Here is a 23,901-nt window from a genome sequence, read left to right as displayed (position 1 = left end):
CAAAGGCATATGAAAAATGTTCAACATGCTTTCATAATCAGGGAAATGCAGATCAAAACCACAATGAGATACCACCTTACACCAGTAAGAATGGCACATATAAAAAGAAAAAAAAAAACCAGCAATAACAAATGTTGGCAAGGATATGGTGAATAAAAGAACTCTCCTACACTGCTGTTGGGAATGCAAAATGATCCATCCGCTATGGAACTACTATAAATGGAACTACTATATGACCCAGCAAGTCCATGCCTAGGAATCTACCTAAAGGACACAAAAACATTAATTCAAAAGGATATCTCCACCCCTATGTTTATTGCAGCACTATTTACAATAGGTAAGCTATGGATACTAAAATACCAATGGATTATGTGCTTATGGATATTTTATCATATGTAATTTCCATTCCAATTCTTTAACATAAGACTATTTTATATCCCTTCTACGCAAAATTCATATCATGACAGCTTAGAGTCATAACAAAAAGACAAGTTGACAAAACATTTCTGCCTTTTAGCAAACTTTTAAATTGAATACATTAGTTTAAAAGATGCTTTTGACATGCTTGTTACTTACCCATATCTTTCCTTATTTTGAAAACCTAGAATTTCCTAGCTGAAAATCTGGTACTGGCTACAAAAGTCAATGTATTTATTTATGGTTTTTATTTCTTTCCAGTGGGAAAAAATGGCATATATGTTAATTATGTTGTAATCTCACTGCATTTTCACTTGCTGTTTTCTCTGCTTGGTAATGTTCTTCCTCCAGATAGCTGCATGGCCCATGCCCTTTCAAGTGTCTCTTAAATGTTACCTCATCAGTGAAGCCTGACCATCCTACATACTGTTCTAAAATATTCTATTATCTTTATACTATTTCATTATTTCTCCACTAGGTTTTCTGGTTTTTAACAATGCACTTACTTGTTTGCTTCTTATTGTTCTTCCCTGACAAGAATGTAACATTTAAGAGTTTAGGGGCATTTCCTCTTTTGTTAAGTACTTTATCCTAGATTGTGTCTTTACACATGTTAGGTAACCTATCTTTACAAAATGAAATGGAGATCTTAGTCTTATTTGGGGAAGAGTGAGAGAACCCTTCATTCCTTTAGTAATCCACATCCAAGAAACTAATATTCTGTGTAAGGGTTTTACTGGGGGGGAAAAAAAGTAGGTGTATTTGTATGCCACTAATATATATGAGGCATTATATTGAACAAAGAGCTAATATTACTTTTCAAGTACTGTAGTGATCTAAGAAAGCAATGTCCCTATTTAAAAAAAAAAATCTGCCTATGACTTGGTACAGGATATTACTAGCCCCCCCCAACATAAAAGAGATTTCATTTTATTTACAGTAAGTATGGTAATAAAAATTGTTAGCAATATAAATGCTAAGAAATGTAAAATTATAGCACTGTACACTTAAAAGTACTCAGGGTACCATAGGCAAAAAAAAAGGAAAGAAAGAAAAAGAAAAAGAAAAAGGCCACAGTATAGCCTCCTTTTGAAAAAAAGTATCAATAAGAAAAGGCCTATATCTCAATAGCTATTAAAAGTGTGATGCTGGGCCTCCCTGGTGCAGGGGTTAAAGACACAGTGCTATCAAGCTATCGCCAGCCACTTTGACATGAGTTCGATGCCCAGCCAGACCTCTCCTGTCTCGCCCACTGCTCCACTCAGCAGTTTATTTCAGTAGATCCACCTGTTCTGCTCCCCATTCTGTCTCTGATGAATCCTTTCACCCCTCCCACACCCCTTTGGCTTACACCCAAGTTCTTGTGTGCATAAAAATTTTTTTTAAAAATGTTTGATACTGATCATGCAAATAACTACATGATTATCTGCAGAAAAGTGATTCCCTTTTTATTAGAAATACATTCACTAAATAAACAATTATCATTACTTAGAAAACAAAGAAATATACTACAAAATTATATTCTCAAATAGCAAAAGAGTTATACCCATAAAAATAATTTATTTTTCACGGGAATTTAACCCAAAGAAAATTTAAAGCATCATCTGCCATCAAGATACCCATTGTAGATTACCTGTAAGAGTGGAAAACTGAAAATAATAATCTAACTGTAAAATAGAAAAATAGTTAAGTAAATTATGATTTTATAGAACTGAAAGTGACAGATTATGTAGTAACATCAAAATGTTTTTGAGGGGCCTCCCTGGTGGTGCAAGCGTTAAGTTGCAGCACTACGAAGCTATCCACAGCTTCTGCAGCACTAGTTCAATCCCCTGCCAGGGAGGTGACCCAAATGACACAGATGATCTCTCCTGTTTCACCCACTGCTCCCCTCAGCAGTGTGTTTCAGTAGATCTGCCTGGTCTGCTCCCCACCCTGTCTCTGGTGAATCACCCCACGCACCTCTGGCCTGCACCCCAGCTCTTGTATGCATAAATAAATCTTTAAAAAATGTTTATGAAATAATAAGTGAACAAAACTTAATTTCTGTGGAGAGAACTTCCATTATGACATCATGAAAAGCTCCAGGGATTTGCTTCCCAGAAAAACTGGTGAATTTTTTTTTTAATGGCGGAGATTGTTGCAGGGATTGTGAATATACTTAATACCACAGAACTGTACATTTAAAAATGGTCAATATGATAAAGACTTTTCCCCTTCCTTTCTCCTGTTCCCTTTGCCCCAATTTGGAATTTTTTATGCACTAAAAATTGATGGATAAGAGGAAAGTATGTTTAAAACATACCAAGGAACTATTTGAGATATCATGAAGTAGAGAGATTATACCAACTCCTTCCTAAATCATAGAAACACTTTACCCTTAATTTCCCTGACATTTAATTTTCTATATTTATTTAGTATCTGTATTGATCATTAGACATTAGCTCATTAAAAGAAAGAAAACTGTGTTTTACAGTATAGTCTTTGGTGGAGTACCTAGTAGGTACTTATGAAATACCTTTTTCTTAATGTCTATTTGTTTTCAATACAAATTTTTGTCTTACAGACTAAAAAAATTAGAGTTCCTAATTTTTCATCTATATCTCTAGTTTTTTAAAAAAATGTAGTTTTAACAAAAACAAACAGATGAATCTGAAAGATTTGGTGCAAGACAAACCAAAAACCCTTTATTTTAATCAACTTCCACTAGCAGCTGTGTGAATTTTTAATTGTGGTAAAAAATACAATAGAATTTATCATCTTAACTATTCTAAGTGTACAGTTCAGTAGTGCTAAAAATATTCATATTGCTGTACAACAAATCTCCAGAATTTCTTCATGTTGCAAAATAACTCCCCATTTCTTTTCCCCACAGTAAATGCCATTCTACTTTCTCTGTCTGTGAATTTGAGTACTTTAGATAGCTCATAAATAGAGTAACAGTGTCTTTTTTGTGCTATCTTACTTAGCATATTATCCACAAGGTTCATCTATTTCACAACATTTATCAAGATTTCTACTCCTTTTATAAGTTGACTTTTGGGGGGAGGGGTAAAAACAAAAAGGAAAAGAAGCACAAAGGACTATGGTGGTGGACTATTGGTGATTTGGGGATGGGTGCACTAAGGTGGTGAAACCTGATGGGGGAGATCCTAATGTTGCCTCAATAAAAGTAAGATAAATTTATTTACAAAAAGACTTTCCCTTTAGGATACACGGTTCACTAGCCAGGGGTTTGCTTCTCTTTTATCATTATTTCAAAGCCTTTTTCTGGCAGGTTCTTTCAGGATCTAATCAGATATGTAGACATGGTGCTTTAGTCACTATGACATTTTACTTTATTGAAAACAGAATAAAGACTTGCTACTAGAACATAGATTGTGAAGATTTACTGCACACATCCACAAAAAACAGCTAGAAAAATATGAAATATGAAAAATGGTAACTCTAATTTTAATTTTCTGAGGAACTGCCATATAGTTTTCCATAGTGGTGGCATGAATATGTTTCCAGTCAGAGTAAAAGAGTTCTTTCTTATTTCTCCATATCCTTGCCAAACCTTGCTGTTTACTGAGGTTTTTTGTTTTGTTTTGCTGTTATCCATCCTAATGAGTGTGAAACTATATCTCACTGAGGTTTTGATTTGCAATTCTCTAATGATTTGTGATGATAAGCATCATTTCATATGCTTGTTGGTCATTTATATATCATCTTTTGATGTGATATGTAAGGCATCAGGAGAAAACAAAAATGAAAACTAGTATCTCTTATGAATAAGGACACACAAATCCTGAACAAAATGCTAGCAAACCAATACCAGCAAAATATAAAGAGAATTATATACCATGACAAGTAGGATTTATCCTAGGTGTGCAATGTTGATTTAACATTTGATAGTCAAAGTTATGTACCATATTATTAAGAGAATACAAAAAATTACATGTTATTTCAGTAGACACAGAGAAATCATTTGGCAATATTCAATACACATTCAGGATTTTTAAAAAAAAACTCAAGAAAATAGAAACAAAAGGGAACTTTCTCAACTCTATAAACACCATTTATGAAAAAACTACAGCTACACATACATAATGATGAAAGATCAGATCTTTCCCCCTAGGATTAATAAACATGTTTGCTCTTGCCACTTTCACGCTGTACTTGGTTCTAGCCAGAGAAATTGGATAACAAAAAGAAATTAAAGTAATTCATACTGGAAAAGAAGAAGTAAATTATCTCTCTTTGCAAATGACATGATCTTTTATATGGAAAGTCCTAAAAACAATTTCACTAAAACACTATTAGAACTAATAAATGAGTTAACATATAAAAATCAATTTAGTCTTTTGAGGAACCTGCACGCTTTTTTCTATAGGGCCTGGATCAGTAAACATTCCCACCAAGAGTGTAATAGGATTCCTTTTGCTCCACACCTTCACCAGCACTTGTTTGTGGCTTTTTGATATGGGCCATTCTCACAGGTATGAGGTGGTTATCTCACTGTGGTTTTGATGTACAGTTCCCTGACGATAAGTGATGATGAACATTTTTATATGTCTGGTGGCTACTGCATATCTTCTTTTAGAAGTGCCTATTTGGCTCTTCTGCACATTTTTTGATTGGATTGTTGGATTGTTTGTTTACTATGTGGAGGTGCTTTGGTGATGGGAACCACTCCTGAGGGAGAAATCCTGTATTATGGGAAAATAAACAAGGATGTTTTAAAAAGCTAAAAAAAAAATAAAAACTAAAAATAAAACTGAATAACAAAAACTCAACATTTGTAATAAACAATTCAGAAATGAAGACCACAATTCCATTTATAATTCCATCAAAAAGATTAAAATCAGGAACAAACAGATTAACCCAAGAAACGCAGAACAAATACACTAAAAACTATAAAACACTGGTGAAAAAAAATAAAGATCTAAATAAATGGTAAAGCATCCTGTGTTCATGGATGGGAAGACCTCCCAAAATGAGCTACAGATTCAAGGCAATCCCTAAAAGAATCCAAACTGACTTCTCTATAGAAAGTTACAAACTGATTCTAAAATTCACAAAAAATTGCAAGAGACTCAGAATAGCCAAAATGATCTTGAAGAAAAACAAAGTAGGAAGACTCATACTTTCCGAATTCCAAACTTACTTTCAGAACAATGTTAATCAGGACAGCGTGTTACAGACTTCAGGACTGCCACACAGATCAAAGGAATAGAACTCAGAGTCAAGAAATAAATCTCTATCTCTAGAGCCAACTGATTTTCAACAAAGGTGCCAAGAACAGTCAATGGAGGGAAGACTATTTTTCAAGAAATACAACTAGGATAACTAGATAGCCACAGCAAAAGGCTAAAGTTGAACCTTTACCTCACACGATTTATTAAAACAATCAAAATAGATCAAAGACCTTAATGTAAGAGCTATAACTAATTCTTTGAAGCAAACATAGGGGTAAGTCTTCCTTAACTTGGATTTGGTAGTGGTTTTTTTTTTTCTTTTAAAGACTTTGTTATTTATCCTATAAGAACTGGGGTGTAGGACAGAGGTACAAGGGGTGAGAGGATTCACCAGAGACATAGTGGGGAGCAGAAAAGGCAGATTGACTGAAATACACTGCTGAGGGGAGCAGCAGGCAACACAGGAGAGGTCCGCTGCGCCATGTGGGTAAGGTCCCTGGCCTGGGATCCAACTCATGCTCCAGTGGCTGGCGATAGCTTGATAGTACTGAGACTTAACCCCTTGTGCCACCAGGGAAGCCCTGGCAGTGGTTTTTTTAGATATGACATTAAAAGCACACGTAACAACAACAAAAAGAGAAATTGAATTTTATCAAAATGAGAACCTTTTGTACATTAAAGGACACTATCAAGATAGTGAAAAGATAACCCACAGAAAGAAAATATTTGCAAATCCTTTATCTGATAAGGATCCAGTATACAGAAAATGTAAAAATGAAAATTCAAACTGGGCAAAGGATCCAAATAGACATTTTTCAAAAGAAGATCTACAAATGGCCAACAAGCACATGAAGATACTCAACATTATTAGTAATAAGAGGAATAGAAATGAAAATCACAATGAGATACTGCTTCACAACCATTTGAAAAACAGCAAGTACTGGCAAAGTTGGAGAGAAATTGGAACACTTGTACACTGCTAGTGGTAATGTAAAACCATGTATTAGGCAGTATGGAAAAGAGTTTGGTGGTTTCTCAATGAGTTAAACATAGACTTACCATATAGTTCAACAATTCCATTTTTGGATATATATCCAAATAATTGAAAAGAGATGTTTTAAATAAATAAAAACTTCTAAATAAACATTCATAGTAGCACTATTTACAACAGCCAAAGGTGAAAACAATCCAAATATCTTTAAATGAATGAATAATCAAAATGTGGGCTTTATCCATACAGTGGCTAGGCCATGAAATGGAATGAAGTACTAACATATGAACAAACCCTGAAGACATGCTGTGTGAAAGAAACCATTCACAAAATACCAAATATTCTATGATTCCATTTGTGTAAAAAGTTGAGAATAAGTCAATCCATAGAAACCCAAAGCAGATTCAGTGATTGCTCAGGGGTGGGAAAGGGGGTAGAAGAGTAATAGGTGGTTATTAAACATTCAAAAATTGACTGTGGTGATAGTTGCATAACTGTGAACATATTAAAAACCATTTAATTGTACACTTCAAATGGATGAATTGTATTGTACGTGAATTATAGTTCACTAAAGCTGTTGAAAAAATCTTAATTGATGCTACCATGTCAATAACATAGACCATATTTATGTGGATAAAGATAAGAAGTGTAGAAAAATGCATACACTAGGGTTGTGGGTCTGGGAATTATTTTTACTTCAATTGTTTCAAATTAATGATATAGAAATATTTTTAACTCACCTTTATAAATAAGAGGTTTATCTTTATCTTCTGTCTTCTCCCTACTAGCCAATTCAAGAAAATCTTCAATCAGGTCCAGAGATATGAGAGACTGGCTAAAAACAAGGCTGAAAAAGAAATAGTGTTCACTGATTAGAAGATTCAAATAGTAAAGATATAACTTATTTCCAAGTTGATCTACAAATTCAAAATTGATCTACAAATTCAAAATGACTCCAATCAAAACCCCAGCAGGATCTTTTGTAGAAATTAACAAGTAGATTCTAACTTATATATGTTAATGTCAAGCACACAGAATTGGGAAAACAATTTTGAAAGGCAAAACGTTGGAGGTCTAATGTACATGACTTCAACACTTACAAAGCTAGAGCAATCAAAATACTGTAGTACTGACAAAGGGACAAGGGCAAATCAATGGAACAGAATCAGCAGCCAGATAAAGAGCCACACAATATGGTTAATTTAATTTTGACCAAGAAACAAAGGCATCAATGAAAAAGGAAGAGTCACAAACTGTCTTGGCAAAACTGGACATCCACATGCCAAACAGAAAAAAGGAACTGCATACCTTATGTAAAAATTAACTTAAAATGGAGCATAAATCTAAATGCCCAATGTAAAACTATAGCATATTTAGCAGAATACAAAGAAAAAAAAAATTGTACCCTGGAGCTAGGCAAACAATCTTGAGACATGACACTAAAAATATGATCTATGGGAAAAAAGTTGATAAATTGGAGAAAAAGTCTTCATACAAAACGTATCTGAGTAATTTAAAATTGTATATACGCTACAACATTTTGTTATTTCATTTCAAATGTGTCTGCAAATTCCTAATTCACTATCCCAGTGGTTTCTAACTCCTTTTTAGGCATGAAAACTACTTGTTCATATAAAGTCTTATGTGCTATTCAAAAAAATAATAAAAAGTGGGCCTCCCTGGTGGCACAAGGGTTTAAGATGCAACCTATGAAGCTATCCGCAGCCACTGCAGCATGAGTTCGGCCAGGGAGCTATTCACATGGCACAGCAGACCTCTCCTTGACTCACTCGCTCCCCTCAGCAGTGTACTTCAGTCAATCCGCCTGTTCTGTTCCCCATTCTGTCTCTGGTGAATCCTCTCAACCCCCACATCTCTGGCCTGTACCCCAGTTCTTGTATGCATAAATAAAAATCTTTACAAAAAATTTAAAAAAAATAAAAAGCAAGGTGGTGTTTTAAGCATCAGGTGATAGGAAAAGTTTTCACTGGCGCTTGAACTCTCTCCTCTAAGGCTCTGCAACCTGCAAAGGCTCTGAGAAACCTTTTGAAAACCAAGGCTCTATCCCATTGATGAGAAGCAGACATAATTGAACACTTGCTATGAGATATTTTCAAATTAGAACTAAAAAGAATGACTCAAATTATGAAATAACTTTTGGAGTTAACCATGTACACATTGGCTACTATATGGCTTCTGAGCTCTGCACTGTGGAAGCATACTGTCTCCTAGTACTCTAACCCTACAATATTGGTAAGGAAATTGATTCCTGGTGCACAGTGTAAATTACCCAGGACTGTGCCTTGAACTCACAGTACAATATCTTTAGTGAATAATTCTGATATATAAGTAGCCTAAAATTGGACATAGTGGGATTATTTATACCATGGAAATCAACAAATGATACAAATGAGGGCTTTTCATTCTTGCTTTTTTGCTTTCTGTATTTTTGTCATTATTATTTTTGGGAGACTCAGTTGTTAAAACTTAACCAGCATTATCACTGGCTAAGATGACTAAAATTCATTTATTTCTCTCTCTGTGAAAGATCAAGTTTTCATCTGGGGCAAAAGATGAACGGCGCAAATAGACAACAGCGGAATCTGACTTGACAGTGAGAGTGAGAGAGAGAGAGAGAGAGAGAGAGAGAGAAGAGGAGGGAAGGAGAGAGGGGGAGAGAGGAAGAAAAGGAGAGGGAGAGAAGGGGGGAGAGGGGAGAGAGGGAGACAGAGAGAGGGAGACAGAGGGAGCGGGGAGAGGGGAGAGGGGGGGTATTTGTGTGTGTGAGAGAGAGAGCCTTAGATAACAAGTTCTGAACAAATAGTAAAATTTAATGTTGAAAAACCTTTCTATCAGATGAATGTACATGGTCAAGAATAAACAAAAACCAACTTCATTATAACTCAACTGAAGTTGTTTTGTTTACTAAAAACATATTTTGAGATAGTTGTTAAAAAAAAACTATCAGACCATGTGGTCAAGACTGAAATTATGCACAAAATAGATGAATGAACTGAGGGAAAAAGCTAAAAGGGGCAACCGAGATTAACCTATCACTATTTAAAAAACAACTGAAATAGTGGTAGTTACATTGCAACCTACTTTGAAAGGTATCAGAAAAATAAAATGTGTGGAGTGATGGATAGATAAGTAACAAAGTACAATAAAATACAGTATAGAATCTAGGTGGGAGGTATATGAAAAATAACTATAATATTCTTTCCACTTTTTGTTTTAAGATTTTCCATAATAGGGCCTCCCCGGTGGTGCAGCAGTTGAGCGCTGGGCTGCGAAGCTGCTCGCAGCCTCTGCAGCACCAGTTCAATCCCCAGCCGCCAGTGAGGGTCCCACATGGCACGCAGATCTCTCCTGCCGCCTGCTGCTCCCCTAAGCAGTCTACTTCGTCAGTCTGCCTGCTCTGCTCCCTGCGCTGGCTCTGGTGAATTCTCTCACCCTCCCGCACTTCTGACTTTACCCAGTACTTGTATAAATAAATAAATAAATCTTTAAAAAAATTTTTTTTCCATAATAAAGTATGTTTCTAAAATTGCATATATATCAGTTGGTTTACAACTAGAAATCACTAGAACTATGTAAAAAATACAGTAGATACATTCTATTTTAGGTCAAAGGGGAAACAGCTATAGGGATAAAGTACCAAGTAAAGATAAGGATATATTGTTTTACAGGGGTGGAAGGAGCACAGGGGACTATGGTGATGGTACATGGGTGAATTGGTGGTGGGAATTTCACAGGGACTATAACTGAGATGAGAAAGCATACATTGTACAAAAATGAAGACCAATGTAAAAAATATTTAAAATATAATAAAAAACAATATATTGTTTTAACAATTTGAAATATTCAACTATAGGTAGTCTTCTGAGATGGTATATATTCTACCACAGGAAAGACTATGATTATGATGAACATTGTGGAAAAGATTCATACACTGGGAAATTAAATACCACTAAAGGTACCTCTCCTGTCTCGCCCGTTGCTCCCCTCAGTGTTGTATTTCAATCAATCTGCCTGTTCTGTTCCCCACTCTGTCTCTGGTGGGTCCGCTCACCCCCCACATCTCTGGCCTGTATCCCAGCTCTTGTATACATAAGTAAATATTTATTTTTATTTTTATTTTTTTAATAAATTTTATTGTTATATTCCCCATACAATTGCAAGCCCCCCCATTCTGACCCCAATCCCTCCCTCCCACCCCCGCCCCCTAAAGTGTCTCTGGTTCATAGTTTTTTGTTGATTTTGATTTTCACTTTCTTATTAGTTATTCATTTTCCTGGTCCCTTATTTAAGTTTTCTAGATTCCTGCTATGAGTGAGACCATCCGGTATTTTTCTTTTTCTTTTTGGCTTATTTCGCTGAGCATGATCCCTTCCAGCGCCATCCATGTTGCTGCAAATTGCATGTGTTTATCTTTTTTGAATGCTGAGTAATATTCCATGGTATATATGTACCACATCTTCTTGATCCAGTCATCTATTTTTGGGCATTTGGGTTGTTTCCAAAGCTTAGCTATTGTAAACATAAGTAAATATTTAAAAAATTAAAAATAAATACCACTAAAATCCCTAGTATACTTTTCAAATTCTTGTATGGTACCCAAATAAAAATTAATGTTAAACTAAAGATGCTTCTGCAGAAAAAAAGCATGCCTAGAGCAATAATCTCTCCTGAGAACTCGGGAGTCAAATATTCACTTTCTACATAACAACTCTCATGGATATCTAATAGGTCTTTCAAACTTAACATAGAGCAGGTCTCTTTGTAAGCTCTAATAAAATTAACACTGCCCTAAGCATCTCTACCTTAGGATGTAATACCATATTCCACCAGTAACGTAGGCAAGAAATCTGTAAATCACCTTTGACTATTCTCTCCTTTCTGCCCTGAATTTCATCTACCAAGTCCTGTTTCTATTCCAAAACATACCTTTATCTCTGTTACTACTACTCTATTCATTTCTGTATAAAGTGGCAATATACAACAAAAATAACTTTTAGTGAATACTTATTAGGTAGCCAGTCACTGGGGTTAATAAAAATGAATAAAAGTTTCTATTTTCATACAACTCACTATTCAGTGAAAAGACATATACAGGTACATTGAAATATACTGAGGGGAGTAGAGGTATATCAAAAGGGAGTATAGAAATATACAGAAGATCTGCCTCTTTCAGAAAGGTTAAAAGAAAAAGTCTGAAAATTTTTTAAGATAAAAGTTTATTTTAGCCCTATCTTAAACTGCTATTACAATGTACATCATGGGTAATATTTTTAAAATATTTTATGATCAGATGCTGGAACCTCATAACAGCCTAAACAATAAATCTGGTCTAAAACTTTAAAAATATGGCTTTTGAATGGTAATGTAAAGGATGAGATTGGGCAATATGGATGCAGGGAAGGAAATGGAGGTACAAATGCTAGAAGCATAACAAACAGGAATAAAAAACAAATGAGAAATGTTAATGACAGAATAGTCAAAGAGTGAAGTAAAATTTGAGAAGTGTTCCTTAGATTTGGGAATATGAAGGTCACTAAGTAACTTGGGGGCGGGGGGGAGGTATTTAGTAAACTGAAAGGGCAGTAGTTACACTGCATGAACTGAAATGTGATTTTGAAGATGGTCAAATACAGACATCAACTGGAGGCTTGGCTCAAGGAAGTAAGTTCACGGTGCAATAGCCCTAAGGTGAAAACAGCACTTAGGAAATAACCAGAATATGCACTTAGTACTGACTTGCAAAGAATATAGTTGTCTATCACTATATAAAGTAGAGAAATTACATATTTAGAGAGGAAACAAAACAGATTTCTTCAAATTAATTGTTTAAACAACAGAAAAGTTACCAAAAAGTTTATTTATATAATAAAAGTAGGAAAGAACTTACACTTTGTCCCCAATTTCCTCTGCCATTCGAAGAATTTCAAAAAGAAGTACCATTTTCCCAGAATGCTCCAAAATCTCAGCATCGGCATCTGTAACAAAATCTTTGTACCAGTCTGGAGCAGGGCTGCTTGGATTTGAAGAGGAAGTAGCTTTACCTAAATAATGGAAACAAATAAGTAGGCAATTAAAAAAATTAAAGGCAATTAAAAAACTTTAAGGGCCGGGCCTCCCCGGTGGCGCAGCGGTTGAGCGCTGGGTTGCGAAGCTGCCCGCGGCCTCTGCGGCGCCGGTTCGATCCCCGGCTGCTCCCCAGCCACCAGAGGAGGGTCCCACATGGCGCGCAGACCTCTCCTGCCGCCTGCTGCTCCCCTCAGCTGTGTACTTCGGTCCTTCTGCCTGCTCTGCTCCCCGCTCTGGCTCTGGTGGATTCTCTCACCCTCCCAACCTTCTGACTGTACCCAGTGCATGTATAAACAAACAAACAAACAAACAAACAAATAAATAAATAAAACATGCCTCTATTAAAAAAAAAAAAAACACAAAAAACTTTAAGGGCTTTCCTGATGGTGCCAAGGGGTTACCTCTCAGCACTATGACGCTATCAGCAGCCACTGCAGCAGGAGTTCGATACCTGGCTGGGGAAGTGACCCACATGGCACAGCAGACCTCTCCTGTCTCGCCCACTGCTCCCCTCAATAGTGTATTTCAGTAGATCTGCCTGTTCTGCTCCCCACTCTGTCTCTGGTGAATCTTCTCAGCCTCCACCCCCACACCTCTCGCCTATACCCCAGCTCTTGTATGCATAAATAAATAAAACTTTAAAAAAAAATAAAAGAAAGAAACATTAAGACCCCAAGAGAGAGACTGAGAAAAAGACCAAGAGAAAGAGATGTAGACCAACCCAGGGAGAGAGTGAGAGAGACTCATGGGGATTTGGGAGTCTGAGAGAAGGAAGAGAGAGACAGGCAGATGCAGGCGTGTGCACATATGTGCGCACGCGCACATACACACGCACGTGTGATGTGCCAAGTGAAACAGTAAACAAGAGACAGAACCTGAAAGAATACAAATATGAAAAATAGAAGCCAAGTAGGTGCAGGGGGCTATGAAAGACTGAAACCCTAATATGGAAATCTGTAGGCCCTGAGAGAACGTAACCCCCAAAATGTACCAAAAGAGATGGGGACCAGAGAAAAAGAAATCCAGATACCCAAAGAGAGGAAGCAGTGTTGGGGGGGAGAGAAAGGGAATTCTAGACTCAGAGATCAAGAGAGGAAATATCTTGCACGCAGGAAACGTTTCCCTATGCTACTTAGAATTCTAGAAAACTCAAACAAGGATTAATCCTAGAATCATGTAATATGCTGTCATTTTGTTTTGTTTTCTCCATTTATTTTCTCTCTATTTTGTCTACAAAAGGTATAAGAAAAAAGTAGTCCAAAACAATCTATTGAAGTTCTAAGCATAAACAGTTTAATTCAAACTAAGAGCTATCCAGGTTTGACCTGCTTTTGTCTTGTTTCAATTGCTCTTTAATACAAATAATTTAAAATTTTTATATATACTTTTGTCAGAAAATACTTAAGTATTCAAAAAATTATATAAAATATAATGAACAGCTATTCCCACAAATTTTAACACTTGTTCAATCTGCTTCTGATATAGCTGAAATCTAGTATGTAACCCTGCCCAATCCCATTCTCTTCTTTCCCTTCCTCCTTACTGAAGGTTCACTAAAAACCCAAATTCTGTATCATTTCTGTTTGTTTTTCTGTTTTCACTGAATGGATATCCCTAAATGTACATTACTATTCATGTTTTTAACTAAAGTGGTATCAAACTGTATCATTCCATAACTTACTTTTTTTTGAATGTAGTTTTTCAGTTGTCACTCAAAATGAAACTTATTCAGCCATTCTAACTGCCATCTAGTATGGCACTGCATGAATATATCACCACTTTTTAGTTTTCCTGTTCATAAACATTTAGATTACTTCTAATTTTTGGCTACAATGAAAAAACTACAGTCAACAATCAATACTGTTAACGTATATTTTTCAAGAATGTTTTCTATTTCATCTAAATTTTATATTTTCTGACTTGTTTTGCATGCTAACTTTACTCAGGTTGATTACTACCTTATTTTGTTGCTAACTTTTCCTAAGGTTGTTTCCTCAAGAACCCTATCATTCTGAATTTCATTTCATTTGCAGTATAGCTGCAAAATGTGGGGATCCTGCGTACCCTGGGTTGAGGCCATATATCTCCATGGTGTTCTGCATTTGCTTCTTTCAGGTGTTCTAGGGAAACACCAACCCAGAATTTCTTTTGAAGCCAGTATCTCATCTTGAGATTTTTAAACTGTGTACGTAATATAAATTCAAATCATAAACTATGTGAGGGCAAGTACATGATTATGGGTCTAAGAAAACTATTTTTCCCAATCCAGAACACAGAGTGAAACAGATAACCTTCTTTTATCATCTTCCTGGATTGACAGGCAATATTTTTTCCTATCCTATTCTTTCATGGAGTATATACTATTTAAAAAGATCCAACTTTAAGAAGGGTCCTAAGAACTCTCCACCTTCTAGACAGCTCAAGGTTTTGTATGTTATCCTTGGGGAAGTGAAAACCAATGTCACTAGACTCAAGATTAGCATATCCCCAGGGTTTTCGTATTATGCACCTTCTCAAACTTACTGTTTATCAGTGAGTTTATTTGTGTCTGGGTCGTTGTGATTTCAATTACTTATAGGGAGTTCATTATACATTTATTTTCAAACCACAATGAATTTATTGCCCAAACATGTCACAATTTTCAAGATTCCATACTTTTTCTTGAATGTCATATTATTTTCTCCCCATCTTTGCCTAACAAACTTCTATTAATACTTTACTCTCCTTCAATAATCAGGTAATATTTCATCTCAGAAAAGTCTGTTTGCAAGGTTGGTCTTGACTGATGTCTGGGAACTTAGTTTCCTATACCAAATATAAAACTTGCCCTGGTTAACAGTGGCTCACTGCACCTAGACTATTTGTACACTGTGGTTTATTCTAAACATCTGGTGTTTTTTTTTTCCTTCTGGGAATCTAGAATTGGTGTCAGGCAGACAGCGCCTATGTGCTCAGTCCTCAATAAAAAGACTTGGCCATTTAGTCTCTAAATGACCTTCTATGGTAGAAGACACTTCACGTAAGTTCCCATAATACATTGCTGGAGAAATTTGTACATAAATGGGAGGTAACTCTTCATTGTAATAAATCATAATCCTGAATAAGACTATATGCTGAGTTCTGCAAGTCATTTTAGTACAAAACTGAACCTGCAGGTAGTCTTGGGGACCCCCAAACATAACTTATCAAGCAAGTTGACTAAACTGTCTTCTACAATTAGTCAACAGGCAAGTAACCAGTACCTTTCGGGAAAGTCTGCAGTTTCATAGATTGCACACAAATTTAGCAACAGTTAATCAAATTTACTAAAGGTAATTTAAGGTGAAAATGTCAGAAATAAAAATGCTGACAGAGAATTAATTAAAATGATGGATGTGGCTAGATAAGTCTCAAAGCTTAGGACAAGTTTCTATGTTAATACACTAAATTCCATTCTAAGTTTAATCCTATTGTATATAATTAACAATACTTTACACTGATGTCTAAAAAAAGTAATTGATAAAAATATGGGCTACTCAAGTTAATACCCTGAATATGTAAAACTTACAAATAGATATTTCATGCTAAATATTACTATTTTGTCATCCACATGGGTTAATCGTTACTTATATATAACATGTTCTGTATATATACATGACATATAACAATGAATTAAAGTCACAGCTTAATATTCACTCTGGACATCACAAAGACGATTACAAGGAAAGGCACAAAGGCAATACCAAACAAACAGAGTAATTCTTAGACCCTAAAAAAATACACTAGTTATTTGAGGGATGGGGGAAGGGATAGGAGTGGGAAGTTGGTAAGAGTTGTGACACTGGTGACATGATGGAGAGTGAGACATATACACATATGGAGGTGTGAAGCTGTAGTCCCCAAATTATACAGTTATATAAACTAGTGGAAAATCAATAAAACTTGAGGGGAAAAAAACCCAGAAAACCTACACATTAACTCCCAATATCTTGATGCATTCTAAATATATATTTAACTATCATATTCTATATATATATATATATATATATATAATTAACTGCATGTTATTTTTAAAGGAAAAATAACATCAGAATAGTATTTGTATGGATAATAGTAGTCATAATAGTAGTAAAAATAGTAGAATGTTAAGTTCCATGAGTATATCTCGTTCACTGATATAAGCTTCTAGAATAGTACACCTGGCACATAGTAAACAAATATTTCTCAAATGAATAAATGTGTTTGGTGCTAATATATGGCCTTACATTAAATACAAGAATTTTATCACATATCCATACAATGAATTATACACATTTTAAAATGTACATGCTCACAAGTAAAGCTTACTCTAAAAGTACTTAAAGTAATAATAAAATATTTTGAAGTAGTTAATACTCATTTCCTTGTCACAAACCTATCCTAATACTAAAACACAGAAATGGGAGTGCTACAAGGTACACTTAACTTTCTAATCAAGATGCTGTTTTACAGAAAAATAAGAAAGTTAATTACAGTAATTTACTTAATAGTCATTTCAAATTCGAAGTGTAACATTTTGACCCTTTAATACTTTCTAATCAGATTTTCTTAAATTTACTGTAAGAAAGTGACAATTTTTTCTTTTAATTCATTTTTACATAGAGCTGGGGTGTAGGTCAGAGGTGCAGTGCTGGGTGAAGGGGAATGTGAGAAGATTCACCAGACAGAGTGGACAGCAGAAGAGGATTTACTAAATACACTGCTAAGGGGAGCAGTGGGCGAGACAGGAGAGGTCTGCTGTGCCATATATGGGTTAGCTCCCTGGCCAGGGATCGAACTCAGGCGATAGCAGTGACAGCAAGAGACTTACCCCTAGGCCACCAGGGAGGCCCAGAAAGTGTATTTTTTAAAGCTACTATAAGGTAAGGTAAACAGTATCAGGCTTTCCTGCCCTCCTGCCACTAGATGACAGAAATTTGCAGCCCTGAATGCATGCCTGATGGGGGGTACCTGGAGTAGGGTGTGGACAATGTAGATGAGATTCACCTGGGCTAGGACTGGGCTTTTAAGGGTGGCGTCATTGGGATGCCAGCAGAAGCAGAACAGAAGCCGAGAGAGAGAGAACGCTGGAAAGCCCCCAGATAGAGTGAGGACTTGCTGGGGGACTGGGAGGCTGGCAGGCCTCCCAGCCCCACAGCACCGCTGCCTGCTGTGTGCCTGGTAAATCCTAATAAAAGCCTGCAAAAGCCACTGAGGGCTTCAGGACTCTTCTCCTTACCTGGTCTGCTGGATTCAAAAACCTGCTCAGTGCCCATTCCTGCCCCTACAGCTACACAGTACCATTGTATATGTTCATATACTATGATCTACTCTAGCCTTACATGCTATTAGTGTGGATCCGAAAAACAAAAATAGATTTTTATCATCTATTTGTTCTGGAAAAATGTTTCTGATAAAAAATTACATGTTCACAGCTGCAAAAAAAATACAATATATGCACATATGAATGACTTCTATTTAACTGCACACAGCTAAAATAGAAGAACTTAGACAAGTAGTCAAAGTTTCTCACTTGGAACCTATAGCTTTCCTTGATTACTTCCAAGTTCACATGTACTCGCCTATTCTCTGCCTCAGTTCTTTCCATCCTTTTCATATTATGGAATATATAGGAAACAATGACACTCAAATAGTACACCAGGAAAAATGGAACAGGTAACTCATTTCTGGAGGTGACTCAATTACTTCAGACTCCACTTGTACATCTAAGTGTTGAAGGGATCAATATCTCAACATAATGTAACTCATTTACATCATAGGTCAAGAATACTGGCCGTCTACTCTCTCTACCCTCTTAACCACAAATTGGGAGAAAAAATTTCAGCAAGAATATCTGAAGAAATTTATCAGGAACACAAACTTTAAGCTACTTATTTCTAATTAGGAGATGAGAGACTAAAGTGAATCGTAATTAAAAACACAGGGCAGGAAGAGCAGGACAGGTGATAACAGATGCTCCCCCATTAAGTTAAATTAAACTATAACCACTCCTTTACTATTCTTAGAAAAACATTCTTTAAATCTAATTGGAAGATGAACACCAATAATCAACGGTCATATGGGTAACAGGGGAGAAGAAAGAGGAGAGGAAATTTTGAAGTTTTGTTTTTATTATTTGCTTGATTCTTAAAGAAGTCAGAGTCTATGCTTACTTAGGCTACCATCTGTCTATTCCAAGAAGGTACTTTAGAGAGAAATGTTTAACAAGGAATTGCAAAATTAGTTCAGCTGCAGACTTGAGACCAGTTAACCCTGTTTGAGCAAAGTATTATTCACTTAGCTGGCACCACCATGTCTCTTCTCACATGTGGTGAACTATATTGCTCAGTGACTTCACAAGTGCCAAATATTTATTAAAAGTTCTGTCTTCAGAAATTTGATATTCAGATTTCAGTTCCTGTTTCTCCCACTCAAACTTCCCTAGGAGGACTTGTAGCCACAACATTTATACTATAAATATAAATATGGATAAAGACAAATTCAACCATTAGGAAGTTCAATCAAAAACTTTCACTAAAAAGGCAGCACCCCTGCCTGCCTATGACAAAGCAGGTGCCTCTCTTCTTCCTTGTCCTTTTCCTAATAAATCTGTCCTTTTAAAATGTAAAAAAAAGGGGAAAAAAGAACAAACTTTCAATAAGTGTAGATCATGCTCGAAAGCAAAAAAAAGTGAAAGAGGTGACACAAACTGTACATGATACAGGGAAAACCTAAATTAGACAATAATTATAGAACATGAAAAACTAAACCATTGGAAGTAGTATCACTCTACCAAATGAATTACAATCATGTTTAATTATCTGAAATGCTTCAGTTACTTACACTAGTTAAGTTAAAACACAATGGTGGTCTTGCAACTGGATATATCTAGGTCTGAAGCCCACTTCTATCAATAATTTATAAAAATAAAGCTACCAGGTCCTCCCCTGGTGGCGCAGCGGTTGAGCACTGGGCTGTGAAGCTGCCCGCAGCCTCTGCAGTGCCGGTTCATTCCCCAGCCGCCGGCAAGGGTCCCACATGACACGACAGACCTCTCCTGCCATGCCCGCTGCTCCCCTCAGCAGTGTATTTCGTCAGTCTACCTGTTCTGTTCCCCGCTCTGGCTCTGGTGAATTCTCTCATCCTCCCGCACTTCTGACTGTGCCCAGTGCTTGTATAAATAAATAAATCTTAAAAAAAAAATAAAGATACCAACAACACTGCAAAGTTGCTCAAGAACTGTTATCTAAAACATGGCAGTGAAAATAATAGTACAGGTAAAGAAACAATAGTTTTACTTTCTTCCTTTGCCCCTAACTACCTAAGAGAATACACTGGTTTGCTTATAATTAAAATTACATTTTTTATTGCGTACCTTGGTGTAGGCTAAATAATTATCAGGCTTTTCTGCCCTCCCGCCATTAGGATTGATGATGGATCTCAGTGGTCCTGAATGCATGCCTGAAGGCAGGCACCTGGAGTGGGGTGTGGGCATGCGTAGCTGGATACACCTGGGCTGAGAGACTGGGCTTATAAGGGCAGCGTCCCGGGGACACCAGCAGAAGAAAGCAGAGTGGAACAGCACAGTAAAAGAGAGAGAAGAAGAGAATAAGAAAGAAGAAAGGCCACGAGAGAATGTCGAAGAGCCCAAAGAGAGTAAAGACATGCTGGGGGCTGGGAGACCTGCCAGCCTGACCCCTGACCCCCCTGCCTGCCGTGTACCCGGTAAATCCCAATAAAAGGCTGCAAAAGCTACTGAGGGCTCCAGGCCTTCTCCTTCACCCGTCTGCTCGGGTCACAGAGAACCTGCCCCGTGCCATCCTGTCTCTACACTCGGTTATACGAAATGCTTACATATTAAGGAAAGATTCCTATGATCCAATTAATGAGGATGATAACTGAAAAAAGGACTGACATGATACTGCCTTAATATTCCATAATAAAGGCAACATTCATTACTCACATTCTTCTAGTTTTAAAGAAACTGAAGGATTGTTTCCTGTTTCATCTACATTTCCTTCACCACCACCACGAGATCTTGAATTCCAGACTTTAATCACTTCAACATCATTGTCACTGCCACTTCCACTTGAGCTACTATCTTTTTTCCCCCTTTTCCCTTTTGTTTTCTTCTTTCTAAAAAAAGAACAAATCCAAACTATTAATAAAACAAAGATACAAATGCAAATGATCAGAGGAAAATCACCAAGATTGTGAATATGTCAACACAGAACACAAAAAGTATTCAATTTACTTTGTGTAATCATCAGAGCTTAAACTCATGGAGGTTTCATCGGAATCTGAAGCTATAAATTCATCCATACTGTCTTCATCAAAATATCCCTAGAGAAAAAACAAATATATGAATAGTTCATTTTAACTTATATTGGAAATCATAATGCTTGTTTATTTCATTTAAGGATAAATTAATTGTGGTGAGATAAGAATTGAGGAACTATAAATTAGAAAATGTAAGGGAGACATGACAGATGTGACTAATAAACGCAATAGATGTTAAGGTTTTACATTGAAAAAAGGACATCAGGGGCCTCCCTGGTAGCACATGGGTTAAAGTCTCAGTGCTATCAAACTATCACCAGCCACTGTGGCATGAGTTCCATCCCCCGACAGGGAGCTAACAGTAGATCTACTTGTTCTGCTCCCCACTCTGTCTCTGGTGAGTCCTCTCACCCACCCACACCCACCTCTGGCCTAGAGCCCAGTTCTTGTATGCATAAATAAATAAAAATAAATAAATCCTAGAAAAAAGGACATCAATACAAAAACTGATGAAATCCAATTAAAGTCTGTTATTTAGTTAGTAATATTGATCCTATGTTAATTTCTTAGTTTTGATGATTTTACTATGGTTGTGCAAGATCTAAGATTAAGATTTAAAACCCTTCCATACACAATCATAATAGATTTAAACATATAAAAATTATCAATAAAATCATCTGAATTAGCATACCACAAAGCCAAGGAAATTTCAAGTAGTGTATATATGTACATATGCATGTGTGTATATATAAGCATATGCATATGCTTATATTCATACACATACTATATATGCTTATACACACACACATTTCAAAATATGCCTCAAAAGATACCTTTAAATCAATTCAGGCTACTTGATTTAGCTTACCTTATTTTCCTTGCTAATGTAGTCCAGTTGCAAACACCAAGGATGAGTCCAGATCCTACTTAACATCTGAAAATCCTGGAAAAGTTTTGCACCTGCCTTTCCTCTTCCACCTTCGCTGCTGTTACCTACACCTGATCAGATGGGAAAAAAAAACATATTTAATGTACAGAATTATTTTTTAGAGCTAGTATTTTACAAAGTTAGGGGTTTAAATTTTATCTCTGAAATGAATTCCTTTAGCAATGTAAGCAGCTTATCCATCCTTTCACTTAGAATAGTATTTTGAAAAACATAAAGGATTATAAAAGAATTCGATTAAATAGAAATTACCAAAATATTTTAAATGTGATTAAATGCATGCTTTCTTAATTCATTAAACAACAAAGTATAGCAGCAAGCCCAACAATTACATGAAATTTTAAATTTTGATAAAGGTAAATAACACTGAGATTACAAAAACAATCTATAGGAATATTTCTGATCTCTATTAGTTAAAAAGTAACAACTCTCATTAGTAATAGTATGGTTTGTCACCTACATTCATAATTGGACAAAATGCTGAAGTTTTGTTAAAGGTTAATACAATAAAAATGTAATTTTTTCTTAATTCAGGTTCATATACCTCCCTAATTTCTAACCATGGAATGTGGATAAAAACATCCTATTTTAACCCTAACAGCCCCAGCTGGTGAGAAATGGAGGCCTCTGGTGAGTGACAAAGAGCACACAAAGAACTCACAACCTCCAGGGCAAGCACGAGTGAGCCCCACCAGATCAAGAGTTCTCACAAACATTGTCAGGACTCAGCTGGACAAAGCCCCTTCAGGTATCAAGTAAGGAAGTAATCCAACATAGCCAAAGGCTCCATGACCACTCGAGACACACTCCCAAGACTCACTCAGACACATGCCGACCACCCCAGTAGCCCAGAGACCCCCGTGGATAAGCCAGGTCAGCAAAGAAAACCCAAAAACAAAAATTGGGGGAAAATGAAATTACAAGTTGTGAAGCAAGCCCTTCAGGGAACAGAACACCATAGAAAGAAAATCTCCAAAACCCAACAACTCAGACAAGGAAGAATTTCTCTGTATGGCAAATGAATAATTCAAAGTTGCCATAACCCAAAAACTCTAAGACATAAGAGAAGATGCACAAAAGGAAAAGAAAGCAATGAGAAATATAATCCACAAACAGATGAATAAGACTGAAACTTAAAGGAACTATGGAATGTTAAATGATCAGTAGAGGAGCTAAAATATTCTGGGAAAAGCTATGAAAACAGAACAGATGATACAGAAGAATGAATCAGTACTCCTGAAAAGACAGACACAAAAAGAATAAAAAAAGAAAAGAGAAATACAAATGAAAAAGAATGAAGAAACACTATGAGAATTATCTGATACCACAAGGAAAGGAAATATAAGAGGTATAGGAATCCCAGGAGAAGAGAGAAACAAGGAAACTGAAAAACTATTCAAGGAAATAAGAAAACTTGAAGAGATAAATAAAAATAGACATACAGGAAACTAGAAGGACACCAAACTACCATAAAGAAAATAAAATTACAGAAAGACATATATATGTATGTATGTATGTATGTGTGTGTATATATATATATATATATATATATACATAGCTTCCAAAAGTACAAGACAAAAAAAAATAATGAAACTGACTGGGGGCATTAAACACATAACCTATAAGGGAAAAACAATTAGGCAATTATCAGATTTCTCTAAACACACACTAAGGGCAAGAACAGAATGGAATAACATATTCAAAAACTCCAAGACAAAAATTGGCAACCAAAAATACTTTATCAGGCAAAGCTCACCTTCCTTTATGAGGGCAAAATAACGACCTTCCCAGATAAACAAAATCTTCAGAAATGTGCTACTACTACTACACCCCCAGTACAAGAATTATTACAAGAAGCCTTAAAATCCAACCAACAAAGGAATGAATGGGAAGAACTGAACAAGGTACTGAATACAACCCTAAAATGATGAAAAAAATGGCAACAATAGATGTCGATGTATCACTAATAACCCTAAACATAAATGGACTAAACTCACCAATCA

The 23,901-nt window shown here is 36.0% G+C and overlaps 1 protein-coding gene across 2 annotated transcripts in view; it reads right to left on the bottom strand.

Moving 5' to 3' along the window:
- The window catches only part of ATRX (ATRX chromatin remodeler), a 155,170-nt gene that overhangs the window by 60,202 nt on the left and 71,067 nt on the right, over positions 1–23,901 (bottom strand). For both annotated transcript variants that reach the window (XM_037511634.2, XM_054695664.1), the window contains exons 18-22: positions 21,821–21,951; positions 20,927–21,015; positions 20,636–20,808; positions 12,497–12,650; positions 7,329–7,435 (exon numbers count right to left, since the gene is read on the bottom strand). In XM_037511634.2, the coding sequence (XP_037367531.2) occupies positions 7,329–7,435; positions 12,497–12,650; positions 20,636–20,808; positions 20,927–21,015; positions 21,821–21,951 (654 nt within the window). The remainder of the gene's footprint in view (positions 1–7,328; positions 7,436–12,496; positions 12,651–20,635; positions 20,809–20,926; positions 21,016–21,820; positions 21,952–23,901) is intronic.

Source organism: Talpa occidentalis, unplaced genomic scaffold (genome assembly GCF_014898055.3).
Source record: "Talpa occidentalis isolate TD23 unplaced genomic scaffold, MPIMG_talOcc4v2.1 talOcc4.15, whole genome shotgun sequence".
Lineage (NCBI taxonomy): Eukaryota > Metazoa > Chordata > Mammalia > Eulipotyphla > Talpidae > Talpa > Talpa occidentalis.
The sequence above is the reverse complement of the archived record's forward strand: the minus strand, read 5'-3'. Positions and strand labels throughout refer to the sequence as shown.